At 39.4% G+C, this 21,838-nt stretch overlaps 1 protein-coding gene across 2 annotated transcripts in view; it reads left to right on the top strand.

The window, feature by feature from the left end:
* edil3 (EGF like repeats and discoidin domains 3) overlaps positions 1 to 17,055 on the top strand; it is a 109,116-nt gene extending 92,061 nt beyond the window's left edge. For both annotated transcript variants that reach the window (XM_022754858.1, XM_022754850.1), the window contains exons 9-10: positions 7,736 to 7,891; positions 16,609 to 17,055. In XM_022754858.1, coding sequence (XP_022610579.1) covers positions 7,736 to 7,891; positions 16,609 to 16,758 — 306 coding nt within the window. In that variant the 3' untranslated portion in view covers positions 16,759 to 17,055. The remainder of the gene's footprint in view (positions 1 to 7,735; positions 7,892 to 16,608) is intronic.
* Positions 17,056 to 21,838: the final 4,783 nt, after the last annotated feature.

The following is a 21,838-nucleotide window of genomic DNA, read 5'->3' as shown; positions in this document are numbered from 1 at the left end:
TTCTACCAATTCTCAAAGGGATTAAACAAGCAGTATTTGCTAAGGACAGTCAGATATGCTAACGTTCACAGTGACAATGCTAACATATTGATCTTTACCAGGCACAGTGTTTGCCATGGTCACCGTCATGGTGTTTTAGCAGGCTCGCATTTCCTAATCAAAATTAAACACAAACTGCATCTGAGGCTGATTGTAACATCATTAGGTTTGAAGGTACTTGGTCATAAACCAAAGTATTGAAATTTTGACCTGGTATCACCAAAGTTATTGCAGTTCATTCTGGGGGAGAATATTCACATCTGTAGCAAATTTCACAACAATACATGTTATAGTTGTCGAGATATTTCACTCAAAGCCACAGATGTCAGTCACACAGTGGCATTAGAGGAAAAGTCAGGGGATTACCAATGTAATTAGAATACATCTTCTGACGATGAATGTTTATAAAAAAAAATGTTACACCAATCGACCCAGTAGATATTGACGTGTTTCACTAGATAAATGAAAATATTGGCTTGCTTTTGGAGAAGATAGGGGATCACCAAGTAGAAGTCATCCTCTGGGTACCATGAATATCTGTTTTAAATTACATGGCCATGGCTGTAGGGTTGATTCCACCATCCCTACAGTCATGCCGCAAGCACGGCTAAAATTGTTTGAACTGTGAGTATACGGTTCTTGAAAGGTATTTCTTCTGGTCTTTGCTGATTGCTATTCTTTGCACAGCAGGTGTACTGTGAAGAGGGAAAAACTGTAGATATTTTTAGAGAGAATAAGACTAAGTAAGACTTAGTAAATAAGACTTTATTTCAGTTACATGCAGCATTGCTTCAGCACGTGTGCTGGCCTAAAGACTAGAGTGCATAAGAGAGGGAAGTAATGCATAGCAATGTTCATGCCATGTAAAACTGTTTACAAATTTTGTGTGCCTGCCACCACTTTGCAATTCACTATCAGTCACTACACAGTTCTTTTCTCTTATTTATGTCCCCAGCATTTTGGCTGTAAGATCTGCCTGGTCCGGCCAACCAGCTGACTCTTGTAATGCGCTGCCAAAAGTCATCTTGCTCTGCAACAAAGACGCGTGTCCTCATGTCAGGACAGCTTATTCCACATGGAGATGTTTCTTTCAGCAGAGTGTTTGACTCACATCCCACATTGAGCAGTTTCAAAAATACTGCAAACAAGTCAAATTTCAAACAAGGAAAATGTTTAAGTTTTTGCTGGAAGGTGGTCAGTGCCACATGATCGGTCTAACACAGTATGCTTTCTCTCCATGACATTGCCTATACCATTGAGCATAGTTGAGGCCCTATACAATCCTCAATGCTCCCAGGCAACTGAGTCACACTTCAGACTGTCCTTGCACTGTGAGCGCACTCAGCGGGCATTTAGACCTTCTGACACCCCGCCGGCCCATGGAAACAAAAGTGTCAGAAAGAGGATTCACTGTGTGTGTGTGTGTGTGTGTGTGTGTGTGTGTGTGTGTGTGTGTGTGTGTGTGTGTGTGTGTGCGCACCATGTGTGTGCCACATAATAGCCTCAGAGAAATTGGAAAGGAGGACTTCATGTCAACGTCAAACACAGGACTGTGTGCTACTGCATGGAGCCTGTTAGACAACATGACAAACCATGAGTTACAGACACACAAAAATGATAAATCAGATAATACTGTAGAAGAAGAAACAAATAAAGAAAGTTGATTGAAAGAATGTGTGTGCATGTGTGCATATTCCTAAGAAAGAGGAAGAGAGAATGAGTCATAATGTAGTAATGGAGAATGAGACCCCGTCCTTAACCGTACATCCATAAACAGTGTACATGAAGGTTTAGATTGTGTTTAGTGTAATTGGATAATGAGAAGATCTAACCTGTAGTGACAACCAGAGTAAGTGAGTGATTTTTTATACAAACTATCATTCTATCCTGAAATTAAACTATACATTTCCAAACAGGATATCTCCTTTTTCCATATAATTAACTTGAAACCTAAGGCAAACAAAAATCTTGTGTGATGCTAAGTCATAAACCTCTGTGTTTGCTGTAAAATTATGAGATGTGCTCTATATTTGTTTGTTTGTATCAGTATGAAGAATTACATTTTTGGATTTTCATCTTAAAACAGTTGGATGCTACCAGACGTGCTCAGTGCCACCTCGTGTTCCAGGTTACCTGAAGGCGTAAAGGTGTACTTTCTCAGGATATTTAAATTTGTCTGTGAACAGGCTGTTAGCTCTTAAAAACTTTTTCTGCCTTTTTTTTTTTTTTTTTTTTTTTTTTTCATTTTGACCTGAAGCTATTTATAATCAGCACCCTAGATTTTCCATTTTAATAAGTCATTAGGGTTCTTTGTCCACGGGCTGAGTTTGTGAAAGGCTACAGGCTTTTGTTTGCACTAATGAACAAAACAAACTAAATTAATTAATACAAGTTTCAGTCAATTTCTTTTGGGCCGATGTGGTTGCTGAGTGCAGCTTTAAGTGTGCTGCACACCATTTTATATCTCTTCATGTTTTACTTTCATGGTACTGGGACAATGTGCTTTCATAGAGAAAAAGCCATACATGTCACATAACAGCCTTTCAAGCTCAGTGAGACTCAGACCCTGGTTCATCATATAGAATTGGTTCAGCTAGCTCGCCTGTGTGTGGAACGGCATATTTTTAAACTCAGAAAGGTGTCATGACTCAAACAGGCTTTTCTTTGCACTCTGTAGAGAAGTGCTGTATTCAGTCAGCCATTTATCTGGAAATTGTCTGCCTTCAGCCTCATCCCTCGTTTCTTTTTGGTCATTTTAGGTGCGCTTTTTGGGTTAAGGGGCTTCTCTGAAGATGGTTGCAGCAGCACAGAATATTGAGCTTTGTCATGTGGCAAGTACTATGTTCGGATAGCAGACAGATCTGAAATCTCATGTAAAAAGTCCATGCTACTTTTCTTAAAGCCCAAAACACACTGAGGGGCTGTGAGGCTCCCATTTCTCTCTCCACGCCAACCAACAACAGTGATGGCATTTGAACATTCACTTGTATTTTTGTATCTGGTCTATTTACTCTGTACGCTATAAGTGAATCTCACAAAAATACACAGTGACCATAGATGGCTATTTCTACAACAATTTAGTATTTCACTTCCATAAGGGGAGTCTAACGAGAGAATAAGGAAGGTCAAAATCAAAGCAGGAGAGGAAGAGATATTATAATTTTTAGCTTCTAGTACAGATAAACCTCCAGAAATACTGGATCCCTCAGTTCCCATAATGCACCTCAATATCATCTTTCATAAGACCAGCCCTATACCTCCTAAATACCCACATCTTTCAAAACCTCGATACGATAATCACTGTGTGTTATGGTGATAGGGTGGGGCGTTTTATTTCATGTTGAGCAATATCACATGAAGTTTAACACTGTGATTTTTCACATGTTGTAGTGTTTCAGTGAGAAAATGACCTGCTGTTGCTTTTTCCAGACTGCCTGAGGAGACAAGAGCAGTGTAACAGGGTGATTTTCAAGCTCTCACCCTGGCTTTAAGCTTTAATGATAGCTGTCCTGTTGTGGCGTTGATGGGCCATAGCACTGTCCTCGTGGCTTTGTGAAGTGTGAGCACGCAATTCTGAATCCTGCACTGTGACCTAAGAGGATCATATATAGAAAGTATGTATCACAGAAACACATGCACAGGCTGTGAAGATTAAATGTCTGTTTTACACAAACAGTTAAATTAGCACAGCTGGAGGGAGAATGTCAGCAGGATGCTGTGTATGCATGTTCTGTATTCATAAAAAAGGAAACTGGGCCTCATTTGGCTTCTTATAAGGCTGCCTCTCGCTGCATTACTCTCTTTATTGCGATGGCAAAGCCACTTCAAATAGGGACATGTGATTTACGCACCAAGTCTACTCTTAATGAGCACAGGAGATAAGTGTGTGTCTGGAAGAAATGCACAAATGTTGCCCGTTTGCACGCTGCCATCAAACAGAAGTACAAATAAGTAATTGACCCTGTCTCCCTTTTTTTGACGTGCAGCTGTATTGGTGGGGAAACTGGAAGCTTAGATTAGAGTTGCATGAATCTTATTTTTCAATCTCAGACACAGCAAGTAAATTCCTAAAATTGATTCTCGTGTTGTTTTTCTTTGGAACATCTACGCCACAAGCATTCCGAGATTGCTACAGAGACTTCACACACTCCTAGTTTGTCTGGGTTAACAGCGCATGGAGGAGAGGATGGGGTTGAGAGTGTGATGAAAGAAGAACAGAAGGCGGGGGCTGGAGGAGAGGCGTAGCTTTAACAAGCTTATCTCGCTCCCTAATTTAGTTTGGGCCATCAAAGTGTTGGGAGCTGACGTCGCTGGGGGCGGTCGTATTTTTTGACCGCTACCTGTGACAGCAATTACAGGTTCCCCCTTCAAGCGTGCCTTTGTTTTTGGTGGCAGACTTGACTGCTTGGGTAGAGCGAGATTACCTCAACGTTCTGCAACTGGAGCATAATCAAAGCTTCACAATGAGAGGTGTCATGCCTCTCTAAATCAACCAAGCAGCCAGTGCCACTGTTTCTTCCTGGCCCCTTTTACCAGGGGTTGCGGCGTCACTGTCATTATAACAGCACTGTTGTTTAAAGGTAATCATATACTTCACAGGAAAATATTCCACACTGCTGCCACAGCTGCTTTCAGAAACAGAAATGTGCACTACTTTACACAAAAAAGGGAAGCACTGGCAGCTTCCATCTGAAGGAGAAACTCCATGAATAGTGTATTCACAACAAATGAAGCATGCGTACATTGTGAGCAGCATCTGCATAATTGCATACCTGTAACCACAGCATTGTTAAGAGTTGAATTATGTGTGCACGCAAACTTCAATGCCTTTTTGTCCCGCTTTCATTAGCTTAACATCTCACAATTGGAGAACTGGGAGTTTACCCACTTGGATGCCTTTCAGAGAGCCAACAGTTTGCTTTGTAGTCACCCAGGCATGGCTTTGTCTACATGTGTGTCAGGACCCAGCTCTACGCCTGCTTATGTACACAGCAGGGGGGTCTACATTTAAGAAGGCCCCTCTAACACCCAGGGAACAGTTCTAAATCTTTAAGTAGATGGAAGGAAAGAGAAGCTCTCGAGCTGTGTTGAACCTTATGAGAGAGGAAAACTCTGAGTGAGCCCATTCACATCACAGCTCAGGAAAAAAAAAAAGAATTGTTTCAGGGTTTGTAAGATATTGCAGGTAATAAAAGTGTGGTGCAATGTGCTGCGGTGCACTGTGGTGGTTTGCAATGTGTCAAGACCCGGAATGAACCTGAGCCATATCTCATGCGTTACTTCAGTTTGTTCGCTCATTTGTTTAATGTACGCCAGAGCCATGTGACACAGTATATGTTGGCCTATGACCAGGCCAATTAGTGTGATGTATTGTTGTCACGATGCTGTGTATATTCAGCAGTAAATAAATCTGCATGCTTATGTTTCTCTCTCTTGCTCTGTCTGTGCTTCTAAATTTTGCCACTGTCTTCCCATGTGACAGCAAAATGCCAAGTCGTACACTTTTTTTCATCCTGTGTTGACTGCGACTTGGTGCTGCATAGATGTATGTGTGAGACAGTTTTATACTAACATTTTTGGCTACTTGCATTTTGAGGATTTAGAAATACACCACTCAATGCTATCAATTATTTACATGTTTTTCCATCATTATAAATCAACATGCTCTTTAAACAAAGTGTATCGCATGGGAAGTTATGGAGATTTCACACCCTTAATTTGTCATATTTTTTATTTTTATTTGTTTTTTTTGCTACAGAGATGTCAAAGGTGCAGAACAGTGCAGAAAACTGTTGAATGAACACGACACAACACCCACTGATGTACACAAACAAATGAATTTTATGTCATTTTGATAAACAAAAATGTTGCACACCTTTAAATCCATAAAATTAAAAACAGGCATTCCAGATCAAGTGCTAATAATTAGAACAGCGTTAGTGAATGCAGGTGGAACCTGTGTTATTTAAAGCTCTGTCATCTATAGGATCTGGTGTTATCTTTGCTCTTGAATTGTGTGGGGTCATCATTCCGAGATCTAAAGACCTCTCTCTGGCCTTCAGAAAAAAAAAAAAAAAAAGTTGTGATGGATGCTTATCAGTCTGCCAAGGGATTTAAACACATTTCTAAAGTATTTGAAATAAATCACTCCACTGAAAGGAAAATCATCTTGGTGTAGATCTCAAACGACTGCCAATTTGTTCAGCACTGGCCGCCCCTGCAAAGTCAGCTCAAGAGCAGAGCAGATCATTTCATGCAAAAAAAAGGTCTCCAACAACCCCAGTCATCAAAGGACCTGCAAGTAACTCAACAATTGTTGGTATCTAAGTGCATGTGTTTACCATGAGAAAGAGATTGCACAAATTTGACTTGCATGGGAGGTGTGCCAGGAAAAAGCTTTTGCTGACCAAAAAGAACATGAGAGCGAGACTAAAGTTTGCCAGTGAAGAGATAGGCAAAGGCCGGGTATTTTGGAATAACATGCTCAGACCAGACGAATCGAAGACAGCCTTTCAAGAGAAGAACCTCATACCAACAACTATAGTCGTAGAAATCTCATGGTTTGGGGTGCTTGATCACTTGAAAGACTGGGCAGCTTGCAGTCGTTGATTAAACTCTGAAACTGAATTCTGCATCATATTAAAGAGTGTTCATGAAGATAATGTGAGGCCGTCTGTCTGAAATTTGAATCAATTCCATTGAAATCTGTGTTTTGTAGGGATTTTGAAACATGCAGTACATACAAGAAAACATCTTGCAACTGAAGGAATTTCTTATGCAAAGTGGTCAAAAATTTCAGCAAGCTGTCTTTAGGACAATTATGCAAAAGGCCTACAAGACGCTATATCTGCTAAAACGGGCAATACTCGCTTCTGAGGCCAACAGAAGAATATTACATCTGTTGAAGTTTTATTCAAAAGGCTAGTTTTCCTTGTTGTTTTGTTGAAGTACATCACCTTCATCTATAAGCTCTGTATCAAATTGGATCAAATGTTTGCTTGTTCAAATATGTTGAAAAAGTCAACAATTTCCATGGGATGTAGTTATTCTTTCACACAACTGTACATTATTCATCTGACATAAATAACACGGTGGTAAAGTCGCACTTAGAAAACGCTTGACCTGTTTAATCATAATTGCAGAAAATGTTCTGTGAAGCAGAGTGAGCAAGGTAAATGTGGTGGGGCTATAATGCTTATTCTTGTTGTCGTGCATTTTGGGGTTCAACTTAATCTCAACTCAGCAGTGTTGTGCACTTTCCTAAATAATGAAGCATAATTGAACCCTAAAATGTCGATACAAGTAGCAAGTCTGTGTGTTGACTGCCTAGCACCATTGCGCTGCAAATTGTTTGCAACAAATGTGAGAGTGTATTAAAAATTAACCCAAATGGTGCAGTCTGGGTCTCAGAAGCTGCTGCAGTGTGTGATTTCTGTTTTGCTGAGGCGAGGTTGTGGACTTAGCCTTGTTGTTCAATACTCTGTGAATAATTGAAACTGACTTCTTGCGCCCAGTATCTTTATACAGTAAATCCTCTAATAACATCAAAAGAATAAAAAACAAAAAAAACAGATGCTGACTAGATTGTGAAAATGTATCATCTCTGAAACTTTTTCATCAGTTAAGTTTCTTGAGCATTTAAATTTATCATTTTTCTCTCTTCCTCTCTGTTTCTCTCTTTTTGTTCCTCTCTCAGGTGGACTTGCTTGTGCCGACCAAGGTCACAGGTATCATCACCCAGGGAGCTAAAGACTTTGGCCATGTCCAGTTTGTTGGCTCATACAAAGTTGCTTACAGTAATGACGGAGAGCGATGGAATGTATATCAAGATAAGAAACAAGGGAAGGACAAGGTAAGTCGCTTTCACACCACATAATGACAAACACAAACGGGTTTAAACAGGTCGAAGATATTGACTGAGCAGACTGTATACAACACATCTTTATCGTCATGTGCGCAAAGCAAACTTAGAAAAATACAGTGGAATCATAAATGCATGCCTATGGGTAGTGTGAGTACTGAGGTTTTGAATTATATATCACACCATGAAGGCAAGGGGCATTCTGAGTGAAACGAGAGAAACAGTGTCAACAGAAAAAATGCACGGGAAGGGTAGAAACCTGAAGCAGGTATTAAGTATGAACATGTCGATTTTGGGACCTGTCTGTTTCTCTTCTCCACTTCTCTTTAGCATCTCCTTATCTGTGGCTCAAACTGAGTGTGCCTGGTCTGTCCCACTGCCTCTCGCTGGTTTGGGATCAGATAAGACTGTGCTGTCAAACCTGGCCTGGCCAGTGCTATGCTGAAAATCTTGTTTACAGCCCTTCAACAGAGTACACATGTCCATTCCAATCGCCCACAACAACAGAGACAGCACAGGGCTGCAGCAGCCTTTCTGCTGATATCAGGAGAGCTGCAGGCAGCAGGTTAGAGCCAAAGCTGAAGCCCCTTGTCTTTCAGACACTGGTGGCAAGAGAGGTAGTTTACTTTTCTCTCTCTCTGTGTTATTGAAAGATATGCCATACTTCTTCTGCTTATTCGCGTATTGGTGATGTGTTGACTATGGAAAATTATGAAGCTGAGATCTAGTAGAACTCATATCTCATATCGCACTAAAAGCAAATACTGTAGAGGTGCTTGAAATTGTTATACACTGAGATCATGGAATATAATATGTTCTTTTTTTATTCTGCAGTTTGATTTAGGTCTTCATCTATGTCTTGAATATAATCTCAAAGTATATGATCATAGGTAGAATGCTTTACAGTGTAATTATCATTTTTAAACTTGTGGAAGACATTTGCGTGAATAAATAACCACATTTTCATAAGTGAACATGTGTAAAAGGTCTCATAAAACAAAACTTAACTCTTTGAACATGAAAAAGACATTTGATGTTCTGCTTATCCCGGGTCAGTTTGTGATGGCAGCAGGCTAAACAGGATATTCCAGACATTCGTATCCCTAGCAACATTTCCCAGCTCCTCCTGGGGGATCCCGAGGCATTCCCAGGCCAGTTGGGATACCTTATCCCTCCAGCGAGCTCTGGGTCTACCACAGGGTCTCCTCCCAGTTAGACGTGCCCGGAAAACCTCCAAAGGAAGGCACCCAGGAGGCATCCTAATCAGATGCCCAGAAAACCTCAGCTGGCTCCTGTCGACACGAAGGCGCAGTGGCTTTACTCTTGAGTTCCCTCCAGATGTCTGGGCCCCTCACCCTATCTCTAAGGCTGAGCCCAGACACCATACGGAGGAAATTCATTTCGGCCACTTGTATCCGCCATCTAATTTTTTTGGTCACTCCCCAGAGCTCATGACCAGAGGTGAGGCTCGACTGGTAAATGGAAAGCTTCACCTTCCGGCTCAGCTCTCTCTTCACCAAAACAGTCCGGTACAGCATCTGAATTATTTCTGACTCTGCACCAATCCACCTGTCCATGTCGCGCTCCATTTTACTGTCACTCGTGAACAAGATCCCAAGATACTTAAACTCCCTTCACTTGGCCACCACTATGGCCTGAGACTTGGAGGTGCTGAGTCTCACCCCAGGGTTTGTGGTTGTGCATCATATTTTGTTTGCACAGATAATTCAAGTGCTTGTAAGATATTCAGGTGCAGAGACAATGTCGTCATGCTTGAGTGCAACTTTTTTTGTGGCTGAGCAACCTCTTAGACGAGGTGAGACAGGCACACAAAACTACCACCTTCTAACAATTGACCCTTATTTGACACCGTATTTGATTAGTAATTGAAGGCAGATTGATTTAGATTTCACTAGATTCAATCTTTAATGCATATTGGCCCATGTTCATTTATTAATGCAAATTTCTTCCACACATTTAAAAAATATAATCCAAAAGGAAAGCATTTGTGAATAGGTCTCTAATGGCTTAAAAATCCTTCAGCCGCTCATTTTCCATAATACCTTATTTCAAAGTCTTACTGCAGTCCATGCCCTGCAGTGTGTGCACATAAAAGCATCAGCTATGATGTCTGGCTTTCTCGTAAAAACTGATTCTGAGCAGTTCGTGGAGGTTATGTGGTAACTTTAACTGTCATTTCAAGATAAGATTTTTATTTTGTTTGGCTCAGTGTGATAGTGATCTAACACTGTAATATGACAGCACTTTGTCAAAGCGAATAATACCCATCAATAGCCAGTTATCAATTTATACCCTTATCCTGTTTTGCGGAGCCGGAGCAGCAGTAGCAGCCGATCGTCGGAAATATTTTTCCAATTCTGCAGTCAAATTCTTTGCTTCGAGAGTTTATAATTTCAACACCCATGATGATCTTTGGATACGGGCCACTGCAGGCTCAGCATGATTTTCAATCTAAATACTGAGCACTGGAAGGCTTCCAAAGGCCTGGCAAGAATCATCTGAAATAACAAAGGGAAGGAGAGAAAAATACTGGTGACACCTCAGGAACCTATTATGTTTATTATGTTTTATTTCTAAATCTCATTTTCAGGAAAGAGAAAAACGTATATATGTATAGCACAAGACACAAGACATTTGATCGTCCATGTGTTCCCTGTCTATAATTCAGAGCAGAACCAAGGGTAGACTAGTCAATCTGAGTGCGTGTGTGCTCTGTATTAGAGGGCAGGCATGTTTAGCAAGGCTTCTGAAAATGTCAATCAGTTTGTCCCTAGCGGAGCCAAGGGGCTGTTCAGATGTATGATTCTTCAAGGTGTTTTCCCCCTTCAGTCAACTGAAGCAGCCATTAATGCTAGAGGACACATTTGGCTGTTGGACTCCCGAGGGTGCTCCTGCCACACCACAATGCTCGACTTGGAAGGGATATATTGTGTGTGTGTGTGTGTGTGTGTGTGTGTGGGTGTCTGGTTTGGGCACACCGGTAGAGGCTTGTAAGTATTCTTCTCAGCTCCCCCCTTCAGCTCCTGTGTGGCAGCGGCTGCAGGCAGTTACATCTAGATTGAGAGAGGAGGCTCTGTCAGAATACAGATGTTGTCAAAGCGGGGGCACATGACACACACACACCACGGTAACCCTCTACAAAATCCATGGAGTTGCCGAGTACCTGTGTACTGCACTTTTAACTGACAAGTAACAACTTAGTCCATTGTTTAAACATAATTAAACTGGGGTACATTGTGTAATTATACATATCGGCTCGGCTGCAATCCCACATGCACACACTATCCGCACCTGGGTCATTGCGTGGTCTATTGCTGCACCACTGCTCTTTCCTGGGTGTCAATATTTACACAGTTGATGGGGGCAATCAAGCACAAAGGTAATTGATTTATGTTTAATAGTGTTTCACTCAGGTGACACAGGGTTAATTAGCCATTAGAGCCTTCAGTTCCCTCCGGGTCATAGGGTGACTGACTGTTAGATACTGTAGCTGGGAATACAATCATTTTAAGATTAGCTACTTATTATAGTGATACCTTCTTTTTCTACCATCCCTAGAAAATATTAGCTTCAAGGTTTAACGCACCTGAGGGTTAATAAAACACATAACTAGATCACATATTCCTGGCTTCTTAAAAGAGGTGAGTAGTTGTGTATTACTGCTTGATAGAGTGTAACTGCCTCCTCCTAAGCTGGCACACTGCTCTTGACCTTTCAATGAAGACGTGGCTGAGTTTTCCCGGTATCACCGCAGCTGGCTCAGGCAACAAGAGGGCAGAGAGCAAAAAACATGTGAGCGACCTGCTTTCTTGTATGGGCAGTGTTGTATCTCCGGACACAAATAAGGCCTACCTTAGTAATGCGTACCCATGAATCTACCAGCCTGGGAAATCAATAGTTGGGAGCAGACTTTTGGCCCCTGGGTCAGTCTGAAGACACACACAGAAATGTGCCCTGTATGCTTGTGTCTTGACTATTGGATAATATAATTATACTTGGAGGGCATGAAGCGAGACCTACTGTGAACTAGCTCTCGCATATTTGACTAAAAGGTCAATCTATAAGATGTAAAGACACCTTGGATGTGTGTGTTAGCCAAAGTCAAAGGGTTGATTGTCTCAGTGCTGCTGAGATCAGTGGTGCTTCCTGACTTTGGCAAGAGAAACGGAGACTAACAGTTTAAAGTGAAAAACTAGAACATTGTTAAAGTATTTTAGTAGCTGGCAGCTAGCACAGACAACTAGCAGTCTTCTTCACCCGGCAGTTGCAAGAGGCTCATCCTCTTTTTTCCCTGATGTCGGGCAGGATGAACGGTGGTCAGACACAGCAGGTCGGGCTTCAGCTGCAGGAGCTGCGTCATTTATGCTCTGCTCTATCTGTATTTTGTTTTCTCATTGCTGAAGTGGGACACAAATCAAATCTGTTAATTCCTCAGCTTAATGAAACCTAATCGTAGTTACAGTAATTTCATTATGTTGCTGTAACAGTCACTATTTACAGCAGCCACTGCTCTAACTCAACTAGTCATAGTTATGTGTGCGTGTATATATACTGTATTTATATGGCCGTTGAGAAAACAGAATGGACATGCAAAGGCCAGTAAATGAAATCATATTTGGAATGCGAGTAGTCAGAGGTGTTGTAAGGCGTAGAAACAAACCACAGGGCAAACACAACAGAACAGGGTTGCAGGCAGGGCAGAGAGGGAAAGATCTACAATACATTTCATAGAATTCATGCAAAATGTCTACATCGGCAAACCGGATCAGCATAGTAAAATACATGTTTTAACCTACTGCACAACTATTTTGTTGAAATTTGGAAATATGATTCACCAAGGCAATGCGTTTGATCATATGCAAATGAAGAAATCGATACTTGAAGTTTTAGTAACTATTGATAATGTCTACATATTGCATACTTGCTTATGTGGCAAGAAACTCTCTTTAAAATGCTTTGTGAAATAACAGCAGATGGCTCAGTGTCACACAGCTTTCATAGAGTTTGCTGGTAATTGCTGGAATCATTTCGTTACACTTGAGTACCTCTGGTTTAGACATGTTTCAAATGACATATTTTGTTGTTTTCTTTCTACCTCTGAATTATTTAATACGCTAAAAGTCATTTGCCAATATGTTGCTGTCGAGGATATTTTCATCACCTTGCTATCTTTCTGATATTATTTGTCCTGTTATTGAGATTCTTCACATATCCTGTTCCAGACAGTTTATTTTAGAGACATTGCCTCTGACACTGTGCAGTTCCCCAGACAGTCTAGGACAGATTCTTGTCATATTTCAATCAGCTGCTGCCTTTATGGCCTTCTTGTCCTGCCTTTTATATTGTGCTTTTATGTGCCCTGGTTGTAATATTATGGTTCTGGCAACACTCCTGGAAGTGACACATTTCTTTTTTTCCACTGTCAAGTGTTTATTGTTGTGTTATTCTAAAATCAGTAGAATTTTATGATCCGTGCAACGTGACTTTCTTAACTTTATTATCAAGTATCAGTGTAAGCATCATGCAGTTGAAAGAATCACTGTCAAAAAGCACTGAAACAGATGTGGGCTGGAGCAAATGGGAGAGCCTAACCACACTGCTCAGGACTTCAGATGGAGTCATGTCAATAATTGTTTATTTAAAAATGTGTTGATGTAATCATTTCTTTTTTCTAAATTTGTGGAATATATGAAAACTGCAGAAGTACAAGATAAGGAAACCTTAGATATTTATTGATTTTTCTCTGATTATTAAATAGTAGAGGAAGAGGGAGAGATGACAGAGAGTAGTGTTCTTTGCTTGTCTGCAGATGCAAACCTTGTCTGACTACAGCTCCATGCTACAGTATAGATGAGAGGGGGGGGGCTGCAGGAAGAAAATGAGGAAAAAGAATGAAATAAGGACAGCAATGAAAGTGTAAGCCTGTCACATGATATCAGCTTCAGTCCTCAGTTAGATTAATTCACAAAAGCACTGAGAACAAGATGTGACATGGAAGAAGTCACAGCAATGGAAACACGCACACATGCTAGGAGGAGGAGGTTTGATATCTTGTCACATTATTGCATATTGATCTGGGACAATTACATCTTATATGTCCAGCTGACACTGGATAACCAAATGGCTCACAACAGTATCTACTACATGCTCAAACCATGTCTTTCATGCTCCAGCTTCTATAGAATCTGAACAATATTGAATCCTTATTCAGACCTATGATTATATGCTTTAGTGGAATTCATTTTCTAAGAGTTTTATAATGATGAAAGTGACATAAGGCTCAAAATGAAATGGGATTTCCAATTATAATATTTCAGGTTGTTACAAGCACCAACATCAAGCTTAAGTGGCCTAAAGCTATTATATACTTGTGAATAATTACAAACAGCCTAAATGTGAGTGTTGTTCTCTATAGTCACAACCACGTAAAAAAAGAAAAGTAAAAGCTATAGCTTCTTTGTTTGAGCTTCATATTGTCTTTAAGTTTTGTCTTAAGTTAATTGAAAAGTTTAGTTTTTAGTTTTCATACAAGAAATAAATTAATTACAACATTTCATGTATATTGATTTTCCTTTAACCTTTGTTTAATTTTCACCATCATGTACTTGAGTCATATTTTTATTTATATTTTTAAGAGCTTTTCTGGTTTATTATGATGGTGGATGAGATTGCACACTTGTTTCATGTAGGAAAATATATATTATCATTTTCTCAACTGCAGTGTAAGCAGATGCATGTCCCTTAAACTGCAGAAGATTGGATGAATATTAGTTGAGCAAACAAGATTAAGATTAAGATTAAGATTATGTTTACATTAGCCATGTAAAAGCAGGATTTGCCAGTCTTAAAAAACAAAGACATTCTGGTTTGTCTGTGGACAAATTTGTCAAAAATATTTTTATTACATTTTTCATTCAGCTTTTATATGTTATTTATCCAATGAAGTGGAACACAAGATAACTCTTTCTTTTTCATGGGGGGGGGCACAACAGATTGTCACCAGGTTGCGGACATTTTGATAAAGCTGAACCTTTCACAACTTCCCTACTCGGTTTCCTTTTGTATCTCTAGTGTGTGCGAATGAGGCATTAACGCAGTTTGTATGACCAATTCCTTTTCTCACTTTCTATTATCCTCTTTGTAATTACCGCCGTGAGGTTTATGTGAATGGTGTCTTCCAGTTGGCAATGTGCTTACTAACAAACACAGAGGCTGGGGCACGTAAAACTTGAATCTCCAAATCTCCTCTTTGACCTTCTATTTTAGGATAGTGTGTGAATATTTTGTCCAACTGCACAAGGTCGAAACTATTGTCCTCCAAAACCCTGCATGGCCATCGCTGTAATACCTGTTATGATGAAACCTTGGAGATCATGTGTTGATCGGCTAAATCTAAAACCAGCGCCTAGGATGAAAGGGAATTAGTTGAAGCTTCACTCTCAAAATGGTCAACCCCCCCAACCTCCCTATTTCCAGCACCTGCTTGGATTTAGCCCAGTGATTTTCCATCTCACACAACAGTGAATCCCATTACATCCCACTTACACAGGCATAATCATGTCTGTTTAAATTAAATGATCATATCCTTCAATGAAGCAGTCATTGTAGATACATTTCTTCCTAATATACTTCATTCTGCTGTCTATTAAGCAAACACCAACAAAAAGCTTCTAATAATCAACAGCAGAACACACGTCCCAGTATGACAGTTATATTTGTTTGTATCTGGCAGCTGGTTAATCCTTGAACTGGTGTTTCAAGGCTTTTCTAATGGCTCTCACTGAATTGATGTAATAGTGATGTACATACTGAAATCTCTTTCTTAACAACTTCAATGTGTAGAATATAGTAAATACAATGACCATTTCAGTATTTCCATGAAGGATATGCTGGTGGCTACATGATAACAGTGTAGGTGTATTTATCCGGAACTCACATTAGTCTGTAACACAATATGCTATGAGTTTTATGGAGCCAAAGCTGGAAAAAAAACAGGGTTTTTCATTCATAGCAACATTTCTGGCATCCACCAAAGCCTTTCTTTTATTGCCAAAGTGAAAAATTCAAGAACATTTATGACAAAATTGAAAGAAAGAAGAAGACCAACAAGCATAGGATGCATGTTAATAACACCAGCGCTCGGTGAGGAGGAGAAAACAACGGTAGATGTCTGTCACTAATTGTGAAGGTGGGATTCCAGCTGTGCCGCTCTAACAACGCACAATTTTCTGCAGGGGGAAACTGCTGATGTGCTCACTTGTGAGGTGCATAAAAGAAAAGTACCAAGAATAGAATTCTGAGAATGTACCGTTATTGGCAGTGTTTGAATTGAAACTCTGATTGGCTGCACTTCACTGCCTGTTCAGGCATAAGGCCTTCAAGGTAACTGGAGTCTGGAGAAATCAGGCAAGAAATGCACCAGGAATGTTCTGCACCTGCCTCCCAGTAAAAAGAAGTCACAACATGTTGCCTCCTAAAGCATTTGGTAACTATTCTTTCAGTCTTAAAAGCCCCTGAATATTGCTGCAGCATTAAAATGAAGTTTTGAATGAAGTTAATTAATGGTTTTTCATGGTGGTTTGTTTTTGTAGAGAAAAAACCTTGACTCTAGCTTCTGTTCTTGTTGTGTAAATAAACAATCAGTTATAAATAATCATCATAATTCCTCCATTCTGCTGTTTCCACAGGTATTCCAGGGGAACTTTGACAACGACACACACAGAAAGAACGTGATAGACCCGCCCATCTACGCTCGGCTGATCCGGATCCTTCCTTGGTCATGGTACGGCAGGATCACTTTGCGTGTAGAAATACTCGGATGCACAGAGGAAGAGTGAAGTCCTTTCCTCCATCTTTCTTGCCATCGCCCCCTGTCCCTTGGCATACTGGAGTCTCTCACCCAGTATATCAAAAATAAACTGTGCAACCTGTAAAAAGAAATTGATTTCCAATGGAATTTTTCAAGAATAAGTGTTTGGTTGTGGTGGGTTGCTGTTTGTTCTTTTGTACAATGATTTCAAACCTGCCCCTGATTCACTTTTGTCTTTTAGTTTTCCTCTTTAAAGCGTGATCTTTGTCTTTTTATTCTTCAAGATGTACCATCCTGTTTGGAATGAACTTCTGTAATATATATATATGGGAGGGGTGGGGTTAGGGGGGTGGAGTCGGAAGAGGGGGTCTCACTGTGGTTTTAACTTGTTGCCATGGAAGCTATTGTACAGTATCACTTTTTAACAAAGATGTGAAATCTGTCTGCCGTGCTTCATCGGACATGATTAACCAATGTCATACCATAACTAAACTGTCTAAAATAGAATGTAGAGATCACATGTTATCACATTATCGGATATATTTTTACTTGGATTACTACACTTCCTCAAGCCATGCTTTTACCCTAATGGACACTGGCATTATTACATCAATCAAAACACTATTAATGCTCTTGTATTATATGTAAAAGACTAAGAAATTGCATGGTGCGTGAATTATAAATGTATACTATGACAAATCATTTAAAACCTCTAGCCCTGAGAGCAAATGGCTTTGATTTAGGGACCTATTTTTATGTGCATTTTTAAATAGTTCTGAAACATTAACACACACTGCAAAAGCTTGCTGGAGATGAGTGATATGTGAGACAACAGACAAAATACTGCAGTTTAGAATGGTTCTGCAGCACTGACACTGAGGCTTATAGGCTCTCTAGTAAAATATCCTAATGCTCTCATAAGGAGTTTCCATTTTTTATTTGATTCTATTTGATTATCGCTACACTTTTTCTAAGATATTTGGAATTACTGTTTGTGCTTGTTCTTTTTTTTTGTATTTATTTAGATTAATTTGTCTCAGCTGTCAGTTGCATACAAATGTATGTTTAATGTCTTAGTGTTGTCTTGGAGATCTAAGTTGAATCAATTAAAAAGCTCAGGATAGATGTCATTTATAGTAACCCACAAATGTATAATTTTTGGCCACCTATTTAAAGATTTCTGTGTATTATTTAAAGAAAATGTCAAATGAGTGAGAGCAATTATTTAAATCATGTCCATATATGCATAATTCAAATACTGAAAGCAGTCTTTTATTTTTTTTTATCCCAGATAAATGATAAATTAATTAATTTCTTTATTTTCAAAAGAGAGCAAATGTCCAAGATTAATAATATATTAATACGTGCCATTATCTCGAACCTACAATGACAATGAACCGTGGTAACAGTACAGAGCTCGAAAGTAAATATGGACTGTGACTTTCTTTCAAGGGATTTGATCTGGATTAAAATAATACAGTAATGAAATGTTAAAGAAGTTGTGAGTATTTTCACATGACATGACAGCAGCTCGCTGCGTGTTCAGATGGATTCAGGGTGCTGATAATATTTCGACACATTAAGGTTGTGGGGGATAAAGATGCTGTTATGCCAATCACGTTGAAACCTTATGTTAATGCAGTTTTCAGTGTATGGCTTCTGCTGTTGGCTGCATCCCGCAGTAAATGAGCAGTGATGCTTGGTTGGTTAAAGAAATGGAAGTAAACAAGTACCCGAGGTACTGCAGCAGTGTCAAAACTTACAGCCCATTCTACACGGCTTAAAAATAGGCCTGGATTACTCCTGTGGTTTCCACTCTTGACTAGTTTCCCCAAAGCTCTCAAGTGCTCCAATAAGAGCTGAAAGGAGCCATGTCTACTTTTATGCTTTACTAGGGACCTGTCAGCTTTCAGTCGCTTAACTAACCAATCATTTCATATTGTAGGAAAACCGTGTTTCTGTTTTGAGACTGCAGCACAGCCTGAAAGAGAAAGTAAGACATTTACAGGAAATTCCAAATTTAATTTAATGCACCTTTTCAAATTTGCTTGCCTGACTACATTGGAAATACAACCGTGGCACTGTTATTTTCATCACTTTATATTTAATGAATAAAAATGCATTGGAATCAAACACTGTTGGACTTACTCCTACGTCCAAAATGATGAAAAGCACAGCAAGAAAACATCAAGAAATGTGTCACCGTCCAAATATTTTGGAGCTTACTTTGTATTGTTGTGTTCCAGGGCATTTTCAGCCGTCATGCCATCAACATGGTTGTTGTTGTAGTTGACAAGTAACCGTATGAAGTCTGAAAACAAAACACAAGTTTTGAGTGGTAACTGGAACTGAGTATAGCCGACTGTATTCTGGTTTGGCAAATTATATTATGGTATACAGTATATGATACAGTAGACTATGATGGTCCTGATGTTTCTAAAGACAGGGATATCTTGGAAAGGTTTACTTTTGTTATTGCCAAACTCAGTCAAAGACTTTACTGTGGATTATCAATATGTGATATAGTTATTGGTGTAAATCAGTGACTGTCATTCTTTCGGTTCATGGACACAGAATAAGCATAAACAGATCATGTCTCACCGATTATTTGTCTTGAACATTTTCCATTTTGATTCTTCAGTTGCTTCTTTCCAAATAGCTATATCTTAGCCAGAATCTGCTCTGACGGATCTTCGTAGTTCATTTCCTGTGAGCTCTTATCACAGAGCAGGCCGGCTACAAAGCTTTGAGGAAGTTTGCATGATGTATGAGTTTGAGCAGTACAGTATAACAAAGATGTCCACCGGCACATTATGTTCTTGCATATCATAAAAGATGTAATAGCCTTTACTTTGTACTCACCATTGATTGTCTTGTGCATTGTAAAACTTCATCTCATGGGTTAAAAAGGGGGCGCAAAGTGGAAACTCATCCTGTCTTTGTATCTCTGCGTCAGCTGTTCACCTATTATTTCTTACCTCCTCAGTCTGAGTGTCAATCACTATCTAGAAAAACGTACCTATTATAATGCTGGTTAGGTTTGAGCCTGCAGAGGAGAGTGAGAAGCTGTGTACAGTCAAAAAAAGATGTTGCTTCAAAACAAAAGCTCTTTCAGTTTGACAAATAAAAACATATCTGTGAAAATGACATGGTTGTTTTGTTTTTTCTTGACTTAATTCCTTTGGTGTGAAACATGCCTTGAAACACTATGTATCAACAATCCATTAAATGTAACCTGTATTTTTAAAATTGACACTTTAACCTGGAAGTGATGACATTTCAAGTTTCCAAGTATGATTATGGTAGTTGATCCCTTAGTGACAGTATGTAACAGCCCTATAGTTACAGTACATAACAGGTCGCAACATATAAACAATACATGTTCTGTGCATTGCTGATTCAGCTAAACATAACTTTTCTGGAAATTATTTAACATAATTTGAGAGATAAATAATTAAAAAAAAACTTCTGCAAACAAATAAGTATCAATACACTGTCACTTTGGGTTTTAATTCATCAGATAAAGATCTTGTTGCAGTGTTTGGCCCTCTACTCCATCAAGCTTGGCTCAGTGTCAACATGGTTTTACCACATGAAGTCGCCTTCATTGATTTTCTTTGTCCTGCCATTGCCAGTGTCTGTGTCTCCCAAGTGAGTTCTCACAGTTGTGGCAGGGGATCAGAGTGAGTCACGGGGCCGATGCACAGCAGTGGTAGATGAAATGTCCAGTAATGATTCTGTTACCAAAGTGTCAGTGCAGTGGGATGTAATTTCCTCGTAACTCAGGTGAGTGAAGCTACTTGGCAATTAAAAGCTGATTAGAAAACAATCAGTTCAGTTTGGTTGTCCTTTCCATTAAAGCTTCATCCATAATGATTGTACATCCAAAGCGAGAGTGACCACTTTTTGGTGAAGGAGTCTTTCCTCTTTAAATAGATGCTTTCTGCATCCTGTCTCAAATCAATGCAGCACACAAGGAAGTTCCACATAGATTTTCGGTCACACACTGTGATCTGCTAATTTTGTCTGATTGAATAAGTTCCATGAGTCTTTTAAACATTTTTTGGAACTTTTTATCTCAGTTTGCAGCACCATTTCAGTAAGGTAGGGGTAATTTCCTATAACTGCAATGATGTCAATTATAAAAACATAATATCATTGTTTGAGTTTGTTCGATTTGACTGTAATTAGTGCAACTGGCTGGACAGAGCTGATAAGAGATATTGTATTCAAAGCCGTTTGAATTTATTACTGTTATCAAAGAGCAAAGGTTTCATTACATTCACTAGAGCCTGAAGAACAAAGGAAAGTGACAGGATGATATGAAGATGTTTGCTACAGCACAGAATAATGTACTTTAAATACACGGTAAGCTAATAATACACTGCAAAATATTATTTGTAAAATCAGGAATATATTTTGCTGTCTGCTGTCGCACACATGTTTAGGACCTTTCTAAGACATTTCTCTGTGATCTGCTTCAGCTCTTCATTGTTATAATCAACACATCAAAATGTCTTTTCACTTGTTTTCTCACCTCCCACTTTTCTACTCCCAGTCTATGTGTTGACAACAATTCCTGGAATCTTCATCTGGTTTCACAAAGTTGTTGTTTTTTATCCATGACGCTCTGTGTATAATAAAACAGCCACACTATTTCCCACCTTAATTTCAACATTTGTGTAGCTGTTTGGATTTCTCTCTGTTCTTTGACCTTTATATTCCCTTTCCAATTTCACTTCTTTTATCTTTTCTCATGCAAAGAGCATAATTCTATTACCACGATCAAAAGGCAAGTCATATTTATTCTGGTGACCCACTGATTAAACTGCAAACCGATGAAATGAGTCTCCAGATTAAAGCGTCACTACACTGTGTAAACCAGAGGTGGAAGGAGGCTAAGACACATTCATTTACAAAAGGCCTTCTGTGAAAAAAGCTTTTTTCCTTCACCAAGATAAAGAAAGATGCAGTGGTTTAACAGCGCTCCATTTCTAATTCATCAAAACTCTTAGAACTTGATTAGGTGCTTGTATTACGAATGAGAGATTGTTATTCTTCATTTTATTCTATTGACAGATGATAGAGATCAGTGGCATCAGCTTGAA

This window comes from Seriola dumerili, unplaced genomic scaffold (genome assembly GCF_002260705.1).
Source record: "Seriola dumerili isolate Sdu_G_001 unplaced genomic scaffold, Sdu_1.0 BDQW01000017.1, whole genome shotgun sequence".
Classification (NCBI taxonomy): Eukaryota; Metazoa; Chordata; class Actinopteri; order Carangiformes; family Carangidae; genus Seriola; species Seriola dumerili.
This window is presented reverse-complemented; position numbering and strand designations above follow the sequence as displayed.